Source organism: Pteropus medius, unplaced genomic scaffold (assembly GCF_902729225.1).
Source record: "Pteropus medius unplaced genomic scaffold, Ma_sr-lr_union100, whole genome shotgun sequence".
NCBI lineage: Eukaryota > Metazoa > Chordata > Mammalia > Chiroptera > Pteropodidae > Pteropus > Pteropus medius.
In genome coordinates, this window is record NW_024349799.1 from 13751814 (window position 1) to 13769508 (window position 17695).

Genomic DNA, 17695 nt, shown 5'->3' on the forward strand with positions numbered 1-17695 from the left:
AGTTCTCACAGGATTTGTTACTTGGTTTCTAAACCCACAGCAAATCTCATGCAGCAAATGAGAAAAAGCTCTTATGAGTGGGTCCTCAGCAGTGGCAAGAGAATCTCTGGGCTAAGAGTACTCCCTTCCCCAAACACTTTAAATTTTTTGACTGTCTTCACTTAGGCCCCTAAATCTTAATCTTTTAGTTGCTTCCACTAGTCATTGCTATTTACATATCCGGCACCACTGGGAAATAAATGCTCACATCAGTTGAGTTTTACAGCATCAGGCTTTATAAGCAGTACTTCTCTTTGGGAAAGAGATTCTTGCCCTTTTCTGAAATCACATTGAGAATCTGATTTAAAAAATATATTTGTCTACCCAACATTTTCATATGATCTTAAGGTGTTCAATGACCTTCTGAAGCCAATCCATAGAACTCCAGGTGACCATGGTTCCCAAATTAAAAACTTCTGCACTAGGTGCCAAAAATGCAAATGTTTAAGTTAATAAAATTTAGGGTTTTATTCAGAATGATCCCTAAAGATATTTAATTGATGATGAACCGGGCAACACTATAAATGCTAAATAAAAATATGAGTAAAGCAATATTAACAAATACATTTTAGAATAAGTTAATATTAAGATATTAGCAAGTCTCTTTTAAGGGAAAAAACATGGCAAAAGAGAGACAAAAATCTTTAGAGCAATATTCTTCAAATTCTTTAACAGGCTACTTCAGCAGCAAAATTTCTAGTATAACAATTATGTTTTTGCTACTAAGTTGAAGACATCAGCAGTTAAAAGATAATTCCTAAGAGTGTTTCAAAAGTGACCTCGCAACTACTAAAACAGAATATCATTTTTATAGTGGTTAACAGCATCTGTCCAGGAAATAGACCTGGATTCTAAGGACAGTTTTGTCATTTACCAGCTATACGGCCTTGAGCAATTATTTAACTTCTTTAAGCCTCAGCTTCATTATCTGTAAACAGAACAAATATGTTCATAAGGTTGCTCTGATGATTAAATGAGATAACATACATTAAACTCTGTACACAGTGACAAGTGGTCAATAAATGGCAGCTATTGGTTATTGTTTAACTTCAATTAACTTTTTTTTTTCTTTTGTGGGGATTTATAGTTTGTAGAATGTTACTGTACATATGATCTCTTATGACCCTCTGGGGTAGGAACCACTGTATCGTCATTTTACAGTGGAAGAAACTGAAATGAAATGACTTACCCAAAGACACTAGTAGGAAAAGAAATCTGGTCTTGCTTATACTAGGAAACAAGATTCAAAATTTCCACCTCCCAAGAAAAGCTTAGAAGCTCTGCCTTTTAAATTTTGTTTAATCTTTTAAAAAACAATATACATAAAATTTGCCCTTTTAACCATTTTATGTGTACATTTCATGGCATTAAATAGATTCACATTGTTGGGCAACCATCACCACCATCCATCTCCAGAACTACTTCTTCCTCAAATGAAAATTTGTATCTATATAACACAAACTTCCTATTCTCCCTCTCTCAACCCCTGGCAACTGGTCTACTCTAGGTATTTCATATATGTGGAATCATGTAGTATTTGTTCTGTCACTGGCTTATTTCACTTAGAATAATGTCCTCAAAATTTATCCATGTTACAGAATTTGTCAGGATTTCCGTCCTTTTTAAAGCTGAAATAATATTCAGTTGTATCATATACCACATTTTGTTTATTCCTCCACTGGACATGTGCGTTGCTCCCACTGCCTTTTTTTATTTTTAAAGTACTGTAACACTATTATTTTGAGATTGGTTATCTAGTTTCATATAATTCACTCTTTCTCTTCTACACCATTTGTCCTTTTTATTTAAGAGAAAATACAAATAAGCAGTTGATTTAATTCTGTAGAGTTTACAGTATGGAACAGTAAAACCACTTTTTGGGAGTGGCTATTTTTTTAGGATCTCTACTATGAATCTACACATAGGGAAAAAGCTGAAACTCAAATAAGTTTAATTTGATTTGTTCGGAGTGCAAACCATTAATTAAAATAATAAATTAGATGTAAGATTATCTATAAATGACTTTACATGGCATTGTTGGGACTTTTAACAAGAGATAATGGAAAGTTTCTATTTAATGTTGGACATTAAAAAGTTCTTCAGGGTCGACCTGGGAAGAAGAAAGAGGCATTAAGTGCCAGGAATGTGGGAAAACCTCAGGAGGTCAATCTCCCCAAGGCACTTCAGAGTGAGAGCTAATACACTACGAAGATCAAATTGTTGCTATATAGTAACCCTAAACCACTCCACTAGTCTAAGGGTGCAACTTGAATAGATGGTAGTTCCTCCATTCTGCACTTTATAACTGTGAGGTGAGATTAACCACAAGCTTCAGCACACAGTTCTCAGAAATGGCTAAACCACAAAAGTAAAAGGAAGGACAACTCCAGAGACTTTAAAAATAGTGATGATTTAAAGATGCGCTTGAATCTTGCACTTTAGTGCATGAAGATGTGCATGCACGGTTGGGTTGTGAGCACGTATTACTACAGGGGAAGACAGAAAACAGCCATACTACTGAATCCAGTTTTCTGAAATAACTCCAGACTACAATCAGCGGGAGCAAAGAATGAACTGTCTTTGTGTGAACGCCTTCCAACAGAAACCTATGGTCACTTGCAAACTTATTTGAAACAAAAAACATAACAACGAACACGGGAGCCTGATTACCAGCAGGATCCGCAAGGGAGTCCCAGCGTTTCCGGCCGGAGGTTCAGAAGCTAGACAGCCCTTCACCCCCAGAGTCTCCCGAGTACCATACAGCTCGGCTGTCATTCGGGCACCACAGACAACTTCCCTGGGACGACCGATCCCACTTTCAGATTCCCTCAAAGTTTACTGGAATCTCGCAAAAGATTCTTCTGTCCGTCCACCCTTCGGGGACACTTTCTGCCTCCAATAATTACCCCACATCTCCACCCCACTATCCCGTGGACGTCCCAAGACCTCCAAGCACGCAGACAGCAATTTCGCCCTTGTTCGCTCGCTGGCTCCCTAGAGTGCTGGGGAAGGCGGCTGCTGAAAGCAAACTTTTTCCGAGGTTTCCCGGAGGGCGGGAGGGCGCACAGTGCACTCACAGCTGGTTGATGGCGTTCTGTGAGATGACCGCGTTGGCGGAGAAGTAGGGGATCATGTCGGAGTCACTGAGGCTGCAGGTGCAGGCGGGAGGCGCCTTCCTTTCGCGGGTCAACGTGCTCAGGGTCATGGGTCCGGTTCTAGGAGTTCAGGTCCGCATCCTGGCCCCTGCCGGGCTCGGGTACGAGGCGCTTGCCTTGGGCTCCGTGGGGTAGGAGGCTCGGGCAGCGCGGGCTCCCGGCGGCCAAACTGGGCCCGCCGGGTCGTGAAGGCAGCCGCCGCAGCCCAGAGGCTCGGCTGTGGAGTCCCGGCGGCCGGGCGCCGCCACCAGCCCGCCCCAACCCGCGTCCGGGGCGGGGCGCCGCGACGGGGTGGGCTGGGCGGGCTCGGAGGGTCGGCCCAGCCAATGCCCCGCCCCGGAGCTCGTGGCACCCACCAGGTCCGCTGCGTGCGTCCAGACCTGGGGTCAAGGGTGGGCCCCAAGACGCCGTGGCGTGGGTGAAGGAGTGAAGCGAACCGAGGCTGAGCAAGAAAGGCTTGCATTTCTTGGGAATGTTTCAAAAGAAAGCTCCTGTCTCTTAACCCGCTCTATACATTAAACCGCAAACAAACCTCATGTTTCAAATGATTCTAAAACTCTAAAAGGCTGTACATTCACAAAAGCAACAAATATTTATCAAGCTTCCTGTGTGCTAAAGACTGGGGCCATTCACAGATTAGTTGGATTTTTTTTTTTTTTTAAAGCAAAACATTTGAAGCTATGGGAAAAGAAAACTATCTACACGGTCGGTAATGTGTTAAACCTTGTAAATAAGTTTACAAGAGGCTTTCCTAACCATCTCCAAACCAAGGATTCACACCTTTAGCTGCACACATGAATCACCTGTGGAGATTTTAAAAATCCCAATATCTAGCTGCACCCCAGACCAATCAAATCATGATCTCTTGAGGTTGGGATCTAGAAGTCAGTAGTTTTCAAAGCTTCCCAGGTAATTCCAATGTGCAGCTGTGCTTGAGAACTATATGGTGCCAAATGATTTAGGAAGGAAGACAGGCTAGAGATTATATCCTCACATTACAGACGTGTATAAACATTTGGGGTCTAGCCAGATGACCTCGTTTAATGTCACTTAGGAACTCCAGTTTTATGACTCCTGATCTAGGGCATTTCTCACGCAACCTTATTCCCTGATGCTTTCGGGAGTTTAAGCCTTTATCATGTTCTTAACAACTCACTGAGCAGTGCCTTTCACCTGACCAGGAACCAGCTCTTTGTAAAATGAGAATCTCTTCCCTCCCACACGCTCTTTGTAGTGGCTTACAAAAGGGGCTGGCCCCATGCAGGCACCCAATAAAAGTTAGCTCCCTTATCTCTTGCTTTCCAGTCTTATCAGAACAAATATTTTAGGCAACAGTATTTTTAGCTTTTCTGAATAAATGGCTAAAATATATATCAATAAAGCTGCCTTAGGAATTCCAGAGCCAAACATTAATATTAAAAAAAAAATGATTTCACTATGAGATGAGACTAAAATTAGAAAAGTCACTATAAGACACAACATGTTAGAATCAAGAAAAAATAAGTCTTTGTTTTATATAAATTTTCAGACCTCTTTCTGTTGGGAAGTTTGGCAATTTTCAAAATACTAGTAATGAAATAATCTGAACTATAAGTTCTGTGCCTAAAACCAGAATCGCTCTTTTGTTAGCCAATTCTTCCATAAAAATTAGAGTTGTTGCCAAGGCACTGAAGGATGTGAAATACTGCAAACTCATACTGGAAATAGATGTCTAAGTTTACTACAGATCTGGTAATAGGAAGGAACCAACTGGCAAGTTAAGAGTTAATGAAAGGTCTGGATCTTGGAGTCCAGTGCATCATCATCTTCATCCATCTCTAGGAAGAAAAATGTTTGAAAGATTTGTTCAGGCTGCGTCAGCAGACACTCAAATGGCAGTGCAAGAAAAAATCTGCTGATACACCCCAAAATAAATTGCTTTAAATATCTGGCAGACTTGCAGTTTGAAACTTCTTCCAGATTGTAATTTATTACGACCTCCTTCAGTGATCAAAAAAAAGCAGCAGGCTGTTTAGAACAGCACTGTTAAGGTGAGTCCGGTTCCTTTCATGACACAGCAGAGATGGGATTTTATTGACGTTGACACTAAATGATGCCTTTTAGGAAAGATGATGGCATGATAATCATCGCATCTCTGAAAAATAAGTCAGCAGGAAATGTATCTTATTCAGTTCACACTTACTATCTCCTGCATTTAAAAATGATAGAGATAAAGATTCCATAAATATGTATACTTGTCTTTTATAAATAGGTTCCTATAGTGACACCCTAGAAGTGCGTAGTCCTTTGTTTTCTCCTTAAAAGACCTCTGTCAGTGCCTGTTCATTGAAGGAGAGTATTTTAACACCCCCATCCAGGCCTTTTCAAAAGCTTTTCATAGTTAAATTTTCCCTTTGAACTGTAATATAGGAAACTAGGAAAATGCTAGAACATGCCTCTCGGCTTTTTAAGAAAAAAATTATATAATCTTTGCAAACTGGAGTACCTTGAAGGAAATAGTTCTTTCTGCTGTCTCTTTTAAAAAGTTGAACAAATTCCCTTTCTTTTCACAATCTGCAGTGTCAAAATGTCAGTCAATTTCATTTCAGCTCAATTTAATCTTTTACTCTCCACTGTCAGGAAACAAGGCTCTAGGGAGCAAGCTCTCTGTACCCAAGCATCTAGGACTTCAAAAATGATTCCAAATTAGACTGAGCAGCATGAAATAAACTAAGCTAGTTTTTTATTCCACATGAAGTCAAAAGGAGCTTTCTCTTAAAAACAAAAACAAAAACAAAACTGCACAAAGGTCCCTGTAGAAAAATTGCTGGATTTCTTCACACTCTTGCTTGAGTTAGATTTGAAACAAATTTTGTCATGTCATTTGGTGACCATTTCAAGGCTCAGAAATATGGATATTCTAAAATGTTAATTTTGCTCTTTACACTATTAGCTATGATCAAATTAAATTTTTATGGAATTATATGTTAAAGCATTAAAAAATTTTTAAAGTAATAGCTGTCCCTTATATCCATAAGGTATTTCCATTAAGGTGTCTTCATGTGTCCCTCCATAAGATATAAACACTGTAAAACCATATAAAACCAGAGACTTACATGCTGACCTAACTGTATTCCAGGAAAGACACAAAGATGCACTGAAATGTGAGTGAAAGATATGGACATGCTTTAGCTGCTGTAACAAAATTTCACAATGGGTGGATCACTTGAACTGATGGTAGCTAATGAGCTAAAAAGTGACAGTAGTAGTTTATAGTGCCAAAAACAGTGTGCCAAAACCCAGAGTTCTAACACGGCCACTTAATAATTAACTAAGATTTTGACCAAGTCACTTAATTTCATCTGTAAAATGAGATAATAAAACCCTAAAGGGATGCCCCCAAATTTGTTTTTGTGAGATTTGGGAACCTTAGGAAAGGAATTTCATTCAATCTGGAGATCCTGAAAAATGCATTTAACTCATTTAAGATAAACAGTCATCTAGTTCAAAGAAGAGCCCAGCAGGTAAAAATTCTAGCCTTGGAATTAACAGGCTGGGTTCGAATCTTAGTGTACCATTAGCTGTGAAAACTTGGATAGTTATTTAATCTATGGTTCAGTATTAGTACCTGATTTATAAAATTATTGTAAGGATTAATTAAGTTAATACATGTAAAGCACTTAAAAGAATGCCTGGCACAAAAACCTACTCTTTGGACTTACTGGCTCTGTAAGCTCAAGAGCGAAAAGAAAGGTCAAGATTGCCCTTCAGGGGTAAAACCAGATAGGCTGGAGTCTCTGGTGAGGAATTTTACGTCTCTGGTGAGGAATTTTACATCAGAGTACATGACTGTAATTAATTAATTAATTTATTATTATTATTATTATTTTTTGCTTTTCTAACTCCTCTATGTATCTTATCTTTTGACTATTTCTCTGAAGTAGAAACTCTTACTAGGGAAAAGACCTAAGTGCTTTTCTTCAGGTCATTAAGAAAGCTGAGGGGTGGGGAGAGGGACAGGGAGGGAGGGAGGATGAGAGAGAGTTAGTTGGGTGGGGAGGCAGTAGGGGCAGGGGGACTTCTGAAGTCTGGCAACCTTAAGGTCAAGGCCACTGTTCATTTTAATCTATTCACTGAGAAAATGAAGATGTTGACTAGAAATAATACTCTATGCTCTTCTCCATTAATCTGAAAAGTAGCTAAAGTGGGCAACACTAAAATGGTAATGAGTCTGATATCGGAAGTTCTAGATTCAAATTACTTTGTCCATGGTCAAAACTTAATCTGTTCCAGTCCTAGTTTCTTTAATCCTAAAGTGGGGATGGTAATGTTTACCTCACAATTTTATTAAGATACATAGACAAAAGTGTTTTGTGAACAAGAGAGTACTAAAATTTCATTATTATCATCCATAAATTGGCCAATCAGCTTCCAGTATCAGAAAGTTAGTCATATTTGTTTGTATTTAGGGTGAGAAGTTGATGAATGAATGAAAATTAAAACACATGCAAACTTCTCCTACATACCACCATTTCGTCCTGAGGGTCTTTATTATTATTGTTTGACAGGTAGTTAATTACATTAACTCAATGTTGCAATCTGTAGTAATGGGAGATCTGCAGTGTTCACTGGATTTTTGTATTTTTAAGCTTTGAAATAGCATTAACATACAACTTTATTTTAAAAATACCTAGTTATAAGAAAAAAACAGTATACCAATCAGAAGATCCATTTGTATTTTTGTTTTCTCTAAGGGTATGATGTAAAGAAATAAATAGTAAATTAATCCCCTGAGTGTCAAAAGGGAGAAAACCAACACTTTAAAGAGTTACAAAACAAAAAGCTTGTTACCTGGAGTAGCAAAACATTCTGTCTCCTATTAATCTGTAAAACACTAGGATAAAACTCTCAAGATAATACCTCTAATTTTCAAACTTGTTGTGCAGACAGCACCATGAGGTATCTCTCTACATTTAGTCAAAAGCACTCTTCATACAATACAATAACCAAACACTGTAAACAAAGGCTCTTAAAAACAATCAGGTTTGCAATCACCATGTGGCTAATAGTTTTATTTAAAAGAATATCTGACAACAGTTTTAAACACTGGGTGAACAATGTCACTGAGCCCTTCTACTCCTTCCCATGGAATTTTCCACCATAAGAGCAGTGGGGAATACTAAAAGATCTGCATATCAAATCCATGAGAGGCAATCTCTAAGGCATTTATCCCCCATGGTCTTAACCACCATATGCCCCAGTAGGAAGAGATGCTGAACTGCTTTCTTCAGGTTACAAAAGCCCTGTACTCTATTGTTCAGTAAAAATAATAGGCATTTATAGATCACTTTTCACATCCAACATACCTTACAAAATATTTAACCATTCAATCCCCTCTATCTCTTTAAACACTTTTTAAAAACTAGTTTTAAAGAAATAATAAAAGTATTACATGCTGAATGATTAAAACTTTTTTTTTTTTTCAGTATTCAGAGGTAAAAGTCACTCTTCTCATCCCCACCATCCTACTCACAGGGATGACTGATCCTATTTCCAGAAATTTTCCTTGCATACGCAAACATTAATATATTGTAGCTGTCCTTTAAGAAACACACATGTCCGCATGCATAGAACTATATTATACATATATTCTGCTTCTTGTTTTTCCTCTCACTTACCACTATATCTTGGACATTTCCATGTTTATATATAGTTTACCTCATTCTTTTAAAGGAGTGTATAGTATTGTTTTATAATTATATATAATTTATTTAAACAGTCCTCTACTTTTAAGTTGTGGACATTTAAGTTGTTTCCAATCTTTATTATTATATACAGTATCACTATGAACATGCTTTCACACCATCTTTGTGCATACATGAGAATACATTTGTTGGATCAATACCTAGAGGTGTAATTGGCAGTTAGTTAAAAATACATTAAATTATAAAAAATATTATGAAGAACTATATTATGGATTATTGATTTCTAATAATTACTTAGAATATAACTAAATATATGTAATACTTAAACTACTTTGAAGATTATATAATTTTTAAAATTCAGAATATATTTGAAGATCTTGTTTGCTGTTAGTGCTGTAGAACATGTTACAGAATGAGCCAAATGTGGCCTTCAGTGTCCTGTAATGGGGTGAGACAGAGGTAGAAAAATGGGAAGTGAATTTGGGAGTAACAAAAAATGGAGGCTGAAATAAAAACAGTAACTGATATTTGTTGAGCTGACATTCACTGTGTACCAGATCCTTTATTACATACAGTATCTCACTTAATTCTTACATGCAGTATCTCACTTAATTCTTACAAACAACCCTATGATTCCGTTATCATCTTTATGAGGCTCAGAGAGGTTAAACAATTTGACTATGGCTACACAGCAGTATTTCAAACGCAGCTAGTTATGACTCCAGAACCTGTTTTTTTAACCAGTATTCTACACTGTCTCCATGATGACAGAGGTTCACTACAGAACAGGTTAAGTCTGAAAAGGTTAATTGCCAACAGGAAGAATTCCTGGAGACCTTAAATACCTACCTTACTGCACTTGGTGGTTTCTCCTCTACTTGACCCTAGCTAGGCCTCACAGGTTCTGACAATAATAGGAACCTAATTCAGTATTAAATATAGCCTTAAGATATCCTTTAGCTGTTGTATACCATCCTCTTGCTACTAGATCCTTTAGAAGTTTGCATTTCAAACTAATATCCATCGCAAGACATCTTTCTCATATCTATAAATTTTTTTGTTTCCATTTTTTTTTTTTTTTACATAGCATCAAACATGACGAAGGCATTTAATGTATTTGTGGATAATTATGGCATCGTCATCTAATTTGACCTTTGAAATCAACACATTAGCTGGGCAGGTATTATCATTCCTTGTTACAGTTAAAGAAAAAGATAAACCAGATTAATATCTAGGTGATAAGAAGACTAGACTCCAGGCTTAGATATGTCCAATTCGTTTCATATATTGTTGACAGATTAACTGAATTGAGTTGGACTAATCCTGAATACCTGTATGCCAGGGACTTTGTTAGATACTGATTATCAAAATGAATAAAAGTTACATACCTTTTTAATAATTTCCTACTCAAAACCCCCAAATACTTCCTTATTCCCTTTAAGATCATGTCCAAACTCTTCCTTCTAGCCTTCAGGTCCTCTATAATTTAAATCCTACCATAATCCAGTCATTATGGCATAAGTATTTTTTACCCATTCTCCCAAAACAAATCTTTGCTATAATTAGGTGGTTTTTATACTGTCCTCTTATATCCGAGTCTCATCTTCCTCTCTGCTCCAGTTGCTCCCTCCCTGAGCCCACTTTTATCTAGCCTTTAAGGTTATCCATGTAAAACATTTTTCAAGGCCTAGTTCATTTCTCATTTCATTCAATAATTAGAAACTCAATAGTGTTTTTACACCCATCCTCACTTGATTCTTAATGCAATGCTGTGTATAGGTAAGTAAGCAAAACTTGCTAGACTTCATTTTATAGATGAGGAAACTGAGGCTCAGAAATTAAGGGACCTGCCCAAGTTTATATAGCAAGTATCAGAGCTAGGATTTGAATTAGGTCTTCTGATTAAGTCCAGTGCTCCATTCCTGGTTTATAGTATACTACGACATTTTTAACTCCTTTAGAATTTACAATCTATATTATTATTCAAGGTTTTATTCTGTTTTATGCCACATAACTTCTCTCTCTGCTGGAGCAAATCAGACACGGTAACTCTCTTTTATGGACTTCATAGAGCGTAGCACAGTGCTAGGCAAGTCATAAGCACTAAATATATTCTGGTTGGTTGAGCCCTTATACTATATCCCACCGTATTTTCCTTAGGGCTCTAGATAAATATTTCCTGAAGGAATCAATAAATCAATGATGGAGATTTTCTCTCCCTGGGCGATCACTCTCTCACACCTAGTATAGGAAGAAGCCCCTAAGACTCCTTTTCACTGCCTCATCTTTCTCCTGCTGCCTTTTGTTCTTTCGATAGATGCCTCCCTTATATAGAGAATCCAGTAGAGGGTCTGGAACACAACCGTATAGGTAAGGGCTTTATTTTTATTTTCATGTCTACCCTAGACTTTCAGGAGCCAAAAGTTCAAATCGCAGCAGTACTGATTCAGCCCTTTCACAAGCAATTTAGTACTGTGCAGTTTGTTTAGACTAGTCAAGTTCCCAGGTCCTGGCTGGGCAGCATCTATTATCTCTACAAGTTTTAATGTATCAGCTTCCCTGGCCAAATTTCACTTTCCATGTCTTTCTTCTCTAAAATCAGGTGAACATGCAAAATTACATACTTACACAGTTATATACTTATCAACAACCATGTCTAATAGCTTCAAGGAATTTAAGTACAATACAAGGAGGTTTTTTTCCCCTCTGAGTTAGGCAAAGCCAAGAAGTATGCAAAAGTTATACTTCTCAATCCTTAGTAGAAAGGGGGCACTTCGTAATCATTCTTTAGCTAGTATATCAAATAACTGAGGAAGGATGTGGTGTTGTTAAATTTTATTCAATCCACCTCAGCTGGAAGGCCGACTAGACAAAAGATCTTAAGTGAAAAACACTTTGCCAGGGGAAAAGAAAACTAAGGAAATTTTTCCTTTAATTTTTAATTGTGAAATATTTCAAACATACAGCAAAGAACAGAGAGGATAACAAACAGCCAGATACTCAACAGACAGCAATATCATGTTCTAACATTTTACGCCTCAGATTTTAAGAAGTAAAATATTATAGTTAAAGTTCATTGTGAACTTCTCTATGAGCCCTTTCCTCCCTTTCTGTACATGTAATTATTCTCCTGAATTTGGTGTTTATCTTTCTATTCATGTTTTTATATTATGTATGTGGTATATTTTTCTTTAAAATTTGTTCGGAAAATTATAGCTTCTAAAGCATTTAACATTTTTTATTTCTTAAGGTTGTTATATGAAATACATATAAAAGAGTAAATAAAATTTTTTCCCTGCATATAAACTTCTAGCTCAGGAATAGATAGATAAATAGATATCTGATAAGGCCAATACAGTATAGCAATAGGTTAACTTTGACTCTAGGAGGGATGTGCTTTTGAGTGTTTACTATATAACTTATCTCCATGTTTACTTCTTATATAATAAAATGTTGAAAAAATAAAACAAAAACCTCTAGTTCATATTTTGTCTGAAAATCTCAGTGAGGAAGGATATCAACTGGTTTCAGATACTTAAGGACCTATACTACTTACAGAAAACAATAATTAGGCTTGATAGTCTACTTACTGTTTGAGCTCTTGCTTTATGGTATATAACAGATAAAAAGAGAAAAGACCAATTTTTCTGAGATTTAGCTTCACATAGTTCTTGTAAAATAGTTATTTCAGCTTTGACTTTTCCAACTTTTTTTGGAGCGGTCATAAAAATGGTTTGTTAAAATCCCCCTCTTACCATGATTTAAGCCCAAAGCTGGAAAACTATTTATGATTAATAAGCATCTCTAATAAAATGAATATATTAAATAATTAGAAGAGAAATACTTTTAAAAGTTTTTAAAAGATTTTTATAGTCCCCCTCACAAACCTTCTAAATTCTTTACCTTAGGAAACTGCTCTGCTAAAGCTGATTATGAGAAGAATTAAAACAAAAGACATTCACTATTGATAAAATACCACTGTGACATAACATTTATGCAATAATACTTTGCGATTTGAGGTTATTTTCAGATGTATATATTATTTTTGCCTCACAATAAGCATGCTCATTTTTTAAGGAAGTGTCTCAATGAATTTACTTTTCAAGGTCATGCAACCAATACAAAACAGGTCTCTTCACTCTAATACCAGTGCTCTTTCCACATAATTGAGAACAATGGACTATATAGAGAATGCAGTTAGCATTAATATGTTAGCTAGGTGGAGGGTCTGGGGAGAGAGGGAGCAATTATGGGGATCATTTTATAAACTCTATAGATGTCTAACCAATGTACTGTATACTTGAAAATAATTAAAATAAATTAAAAATTTTTTTCCATAACCACAATTGAAAAAAAAACAGGTGAGATTAATTTTAATGATATATTTCATTTAACCCAATACATCTAAAATATTATCATTTCAACATGGAGTCAATATTAAAAGTAAGGTGCTATTAAAAAATTTTTTTATCTCACTGACGTTTAGTGATGTATGTCCAAGCTTATTTTTAAAAACTGAGCAAATATGAAGACATAATAAATGACTGTTAAAAATAAAGTCCTTAGTGAAATTTATTGATTACTGAAAACCACTTATAATTATGGTTCTTTTCATGTCATAGAAAATTTTGGGCTTTCAGTGAGAGCCTATGACAGATTTAGCTAATGCTGAATGAATTACAATTAAAGTTATTTTCTTCTTATATTATTACCAGGAGTAATTTATTCTAGATATTACTGGAACAGAGGTAGATGATTAAACAGTCAATTAAATTGTAACAAAACCAACAGCTCCCTCACCCTCCATTCTGAAACTCTTTAAAGTTGAATGTATTCCACAGTGCAACCTAACACACATTTAAAACAATTCTTTTAAGAAGAAATCTCACCACTGAAAAAAGAACAAAAGCATATACTTGCCTTTGTGGGCTATAAGATTAGTCTTCTTTGTAAAGATGTTATCCCTATTTAAAGGAATCTTAATTCTCCACAGCCATCCCATCTCCAAAGGGCCATACTGATATTGGACTACAATGGGTGATATTGCTTGAATGATGGATGTGTTTGTTCCATTTATTATTAAGTTCACTTGAAGTTCTAAAGGAGTTCAAATTTTGCTTGGCATCCAAAAAACTTAAGGGGGTAGCCATGTTTTTCCTCAAGGACCCTTTTAAAATCTTAAAGGAAAGAGATCATTTTAGGAGGTAGTAATTCAAGCAAGAAGAGGGTCTAGAGTAAGCTGAAGCAGATGTTATAAAGAGAAAGGGGAAAGTTTGAGATAAAAATGTATATGTATATTTTATATAATCCTGCCACTAAAATAAACTCTATATTATGAAATCTTTTAAAATTTGATTAAAATAGGTTTTGCCAAATGGTAGAGAATACCCAGATGATAAAGCTTGTACTACTACAATAGGATAGAAGGATCAGTCTGCCCAGATCCACTTTAAACCCGATGCCAATGATTCCTACTTGGATGTTTGCTCAAGAAGTTATTTCACTAACTTAAAATGGTTTCGTCTGTACTAATTCTTTGTTTCAGTCTATAACCATTTTCTTATTTGTGGTTTTTTTTTTTTCATTAGGAAGAGGTTCAGGAGGTAGAAGTGACAGGCTTAGGGATTGATTGAATGTTGGAGAAAGAGTCAGGGATGAATATGAAGTTTTTAGCTTAAAATACTAAGTGGATGGTGGGGTCCTTAATAAGTGGAGGAAGAAACTCTGGAAGAGAAATAAATTTGATAAATATATAAAAGACAATCACAGAATACACAAGAAATTGTAGGCTGTTAGAAATAGGGTTTAAAGATCAAAAAGAAATCTGAAGTGGATAGATTTGAAAATTCTTGGCACATGGGCATAAAGAATGGGGTGGATGAAGTCACCAAGAGACTACATATAGAGAATGTGAAGCCATAAACACCTTTGAAATTGTATGCAAATTTAAGTTGTATGGATACATTTCTTTGATGAAAGGTCTAGTGTTTTAACCAGCTTTTCAAATGACTCCATGTCCCTCCAAAAGTTGAAAGTTTTATTTATACTATCAAGTAAAAGAGAGGCAAGGATGGTTTCCTGGTGAAAATTTGCTTTTAGACAGAAAGGGGAAGAATTGCTGGTGAAACCAATTGCGAGGCTATGGGCAGAGAACATAAGGAGAACCAGCAAAGAATGATGATAAGAAAGCCAAAGGAGGTGAGAACTGTAGAGAGAAATGGTTAGCAGTATCATTTAAGATGGGGACCAAAAAGTATTCACTAGAAATCTTCATGAGAGTAGCAGTTTGAGTGGTGGAGGGAACAAAAGTCAGATTTCGTGGATTAAGAGAGAATGGGAGTTGACAAAGAAGGCAGTAAACACAGACTGTCTTTTCAAGAAATCAAAATAAAATTTTAGTTTCAGGTGAAAGCAAGGTTATGGAATTGTATTTTTAAATTATATTTTAATTTTTTAGTCTGATAAGACCTGATCACGTTTATGAGGGAAACAAGCCTCATTATATATTTATATATTTAACCCAATGACAAAAGAGGACATCGTCACAATAACTGAACTCGACCTGCAAGCATTTTTAACTTAAAGGATACAATATTTAAAGAGTTCAAACTCAAAGAAACAGAAAGGTATAGATGACAAGACCATTAGAATGTTCTGCAGATTCAAAACCTTCTGAAATGTGTTCACACACTAGAACCTAAAAGATCCATATCAAATTGGCTTGTCAGCCATTTTCCAGAAATGTCTAGTGACAGAAAAATGTAATTGTGTGTGTGTGTGTGTGTGTGTGTGTTAAGGATAATTTAATTTCTCATTCTTGACATATGCCTGACATATGAAGACATCTGTAGAGGCTTATTTGCTGCCTTTCTGTATGTGTTTGTATGGCCTAAGAGTAGATGCAAAATCAGAGATAAGAGTGTTAAAATAATGGCTAACCCTCTCCCTTGGCAATCTCAACCAATGTCTCCATGCTGTTAAGTAATCCTCACCTCCTCAATTCCAGGCCAGTTCCCAAACTCCCACCAGACATCACTACCAGCATGCTATATGGCATTTAGAGTTCAGTACACCCAAAATAAAACTACAGTTGTAAAAAACAAAACCGGGGGAGAGGGGAAGAATCCAGTTAGTGAGCTTTACATGGTGGAACTTGGTACTCCAAAAATTGAGCACCTGAGTGGTTACCTAATTATCGTTAAGGAACTTGGAATTTCGTATGTAACTTCTGGCCAACAGGTTATTATTATTATTATTTTTTTTTTAAAAAAAACAACAACCATTTCCTCTTTTCAAACAAAGATAAAATCTCCAACTCAAAAACAGTAACACACATGAACTTTCTATTGGCATAATATTACTACGTGTAATTATTCGTAATCTTTCCAAATATGCCTTTTCTATCTTCTACAAGGCCTATATTTTCATATCAATTATAAATATTTTATGTGGCTAAAGATACAGCAGACAGCAGCAATATATTTGTAAGAGAGACTATGTGTGTAAAATATATGTTATAGATCATCCTTTTAATAAAAAGCTCCAAGTTTGGTCTTCTTAACATTGAGTCATTTGGTATTCTGTAGAATTTGTATATTAACCTAAGATAATCATTTAACTCAATTGCATATTAAAAGTGATTTCATTGATTAGATGTTCCAGTTCTTAAGAAGAGGGATAGTTAAACAAAACAAAACAAGACAAACTGGCTTCCCAGGCGTATTTTAACTTATTTGAAAAAGGCTTTAATCGTAATATCAACTGCTTTTTTTTGGATGAAGAACTAGGCTGTAGTGATTTTGAAAGTTTTTGAAATATGTACTGTAAAGATTTGTTTATTATGGGCATAAAATTATAATCCTAGTTTTAGAAGAACTCAGTTTATAATGATAAGAAAGAATAATAGCAAAAATAATAATAGTTACTACTTGTTGAGGGCCTATTAACTATAATAGGCACTTAACCTTTTTTTATCTTAAATCCTTATGAAAAACTGTAAAATATTCTTGTTTCTATTACAGAGTTGGGGGAGTGGGCTCAAAGAAGCTAATTATCTTTTCTCGAAGCCTGTAAATGCATGAAAAGTTTGGTTCTTTATTCATTCCTACTTCCAAAAGTTACTGAGTACCTTCTTCTATGTGCCAGAATTCAAGGATACAACCATGAACAAGATAGAGATCATTCCTGCCCTCACTCAGTTTTAAGTGGCAAGAACAGACAACAAATAACATGTAACAATAGTGTTGGCAGTACTGTGAAAGGGAAGCAAAGAGTTCTGTTAGAACATGAAGTGAGAATTTTTCCACTGAAGAGTAAGGACTGTTGTAAGCAAAGGTGGCTCACAACCAATTATGTGTTTCAAACAGTTTCTAAATTTTCTGACCTTTTGTTTGGTGTTTCAGCACAACAGCTTTAGGGTTGGGATAGTTCATTGATAACAGGTCTTTCTCTCTCCAAATGGCCGCTTAGCTTGGGGAAATTCCCAGTGAATAATTAATACCATAATAGTCTGCCGATTATGTTTATTCATACATTCTTTCTGCCTCAGGATGGTGGAATAGTAGTGAGTCAGAGAAGCAAGTAGATGAGTCTTTCCTTAATAAAAATTCATTGAGTGGATGAAACAAAATGATCAGTACCTTTAAATAGGGTTTTCCAAATGGCATCCAGTGGCTGTGACTTTAGGTAATAATCATCCAGGTTGAATCAGATCTGACCTACTGACTCAGAGATGGGAAGCTCCAGTTTCAAATGCAATACTACATTTGTTAAATAAGAACTTAATTGGTATCTAAAGTCTGACGACTTCTGTTCTTG

General features: G+C 35.9%; 1 protein-coding gene across 5 annotated transcripts in view; it reads right to left on the reverse strand.

The window, feature by feature from the left end:
* The window catches only part of SSH2 (slingshot protein phosphatase 2), a 223245-nt gene that overhangs the window by 92700 nt on the left and 112850 nt on the right, over nucleotides 1-17695 (reverse strand). Inside the window, exon 1 of one of the 5 annotated variants that reach the window (XM_039886177.1) lies at nucleotides 3117-3448. The exons of the other annotated variants lie outside the window; for them this stretch is intronic. Within the exon in view, the coding sequence (XP_039742111.1) occupies nucleotides 3117-3244 (128 nt within the window). The 5' untranslated portion in view covers nucleotides 3245-3448. Of the gene's footprint in view, nucleotides 1-3116; nucleotides 3449-17695 lie in introns of those variants that run through there. 5 annotated transcript variants of the gene reach the window in all.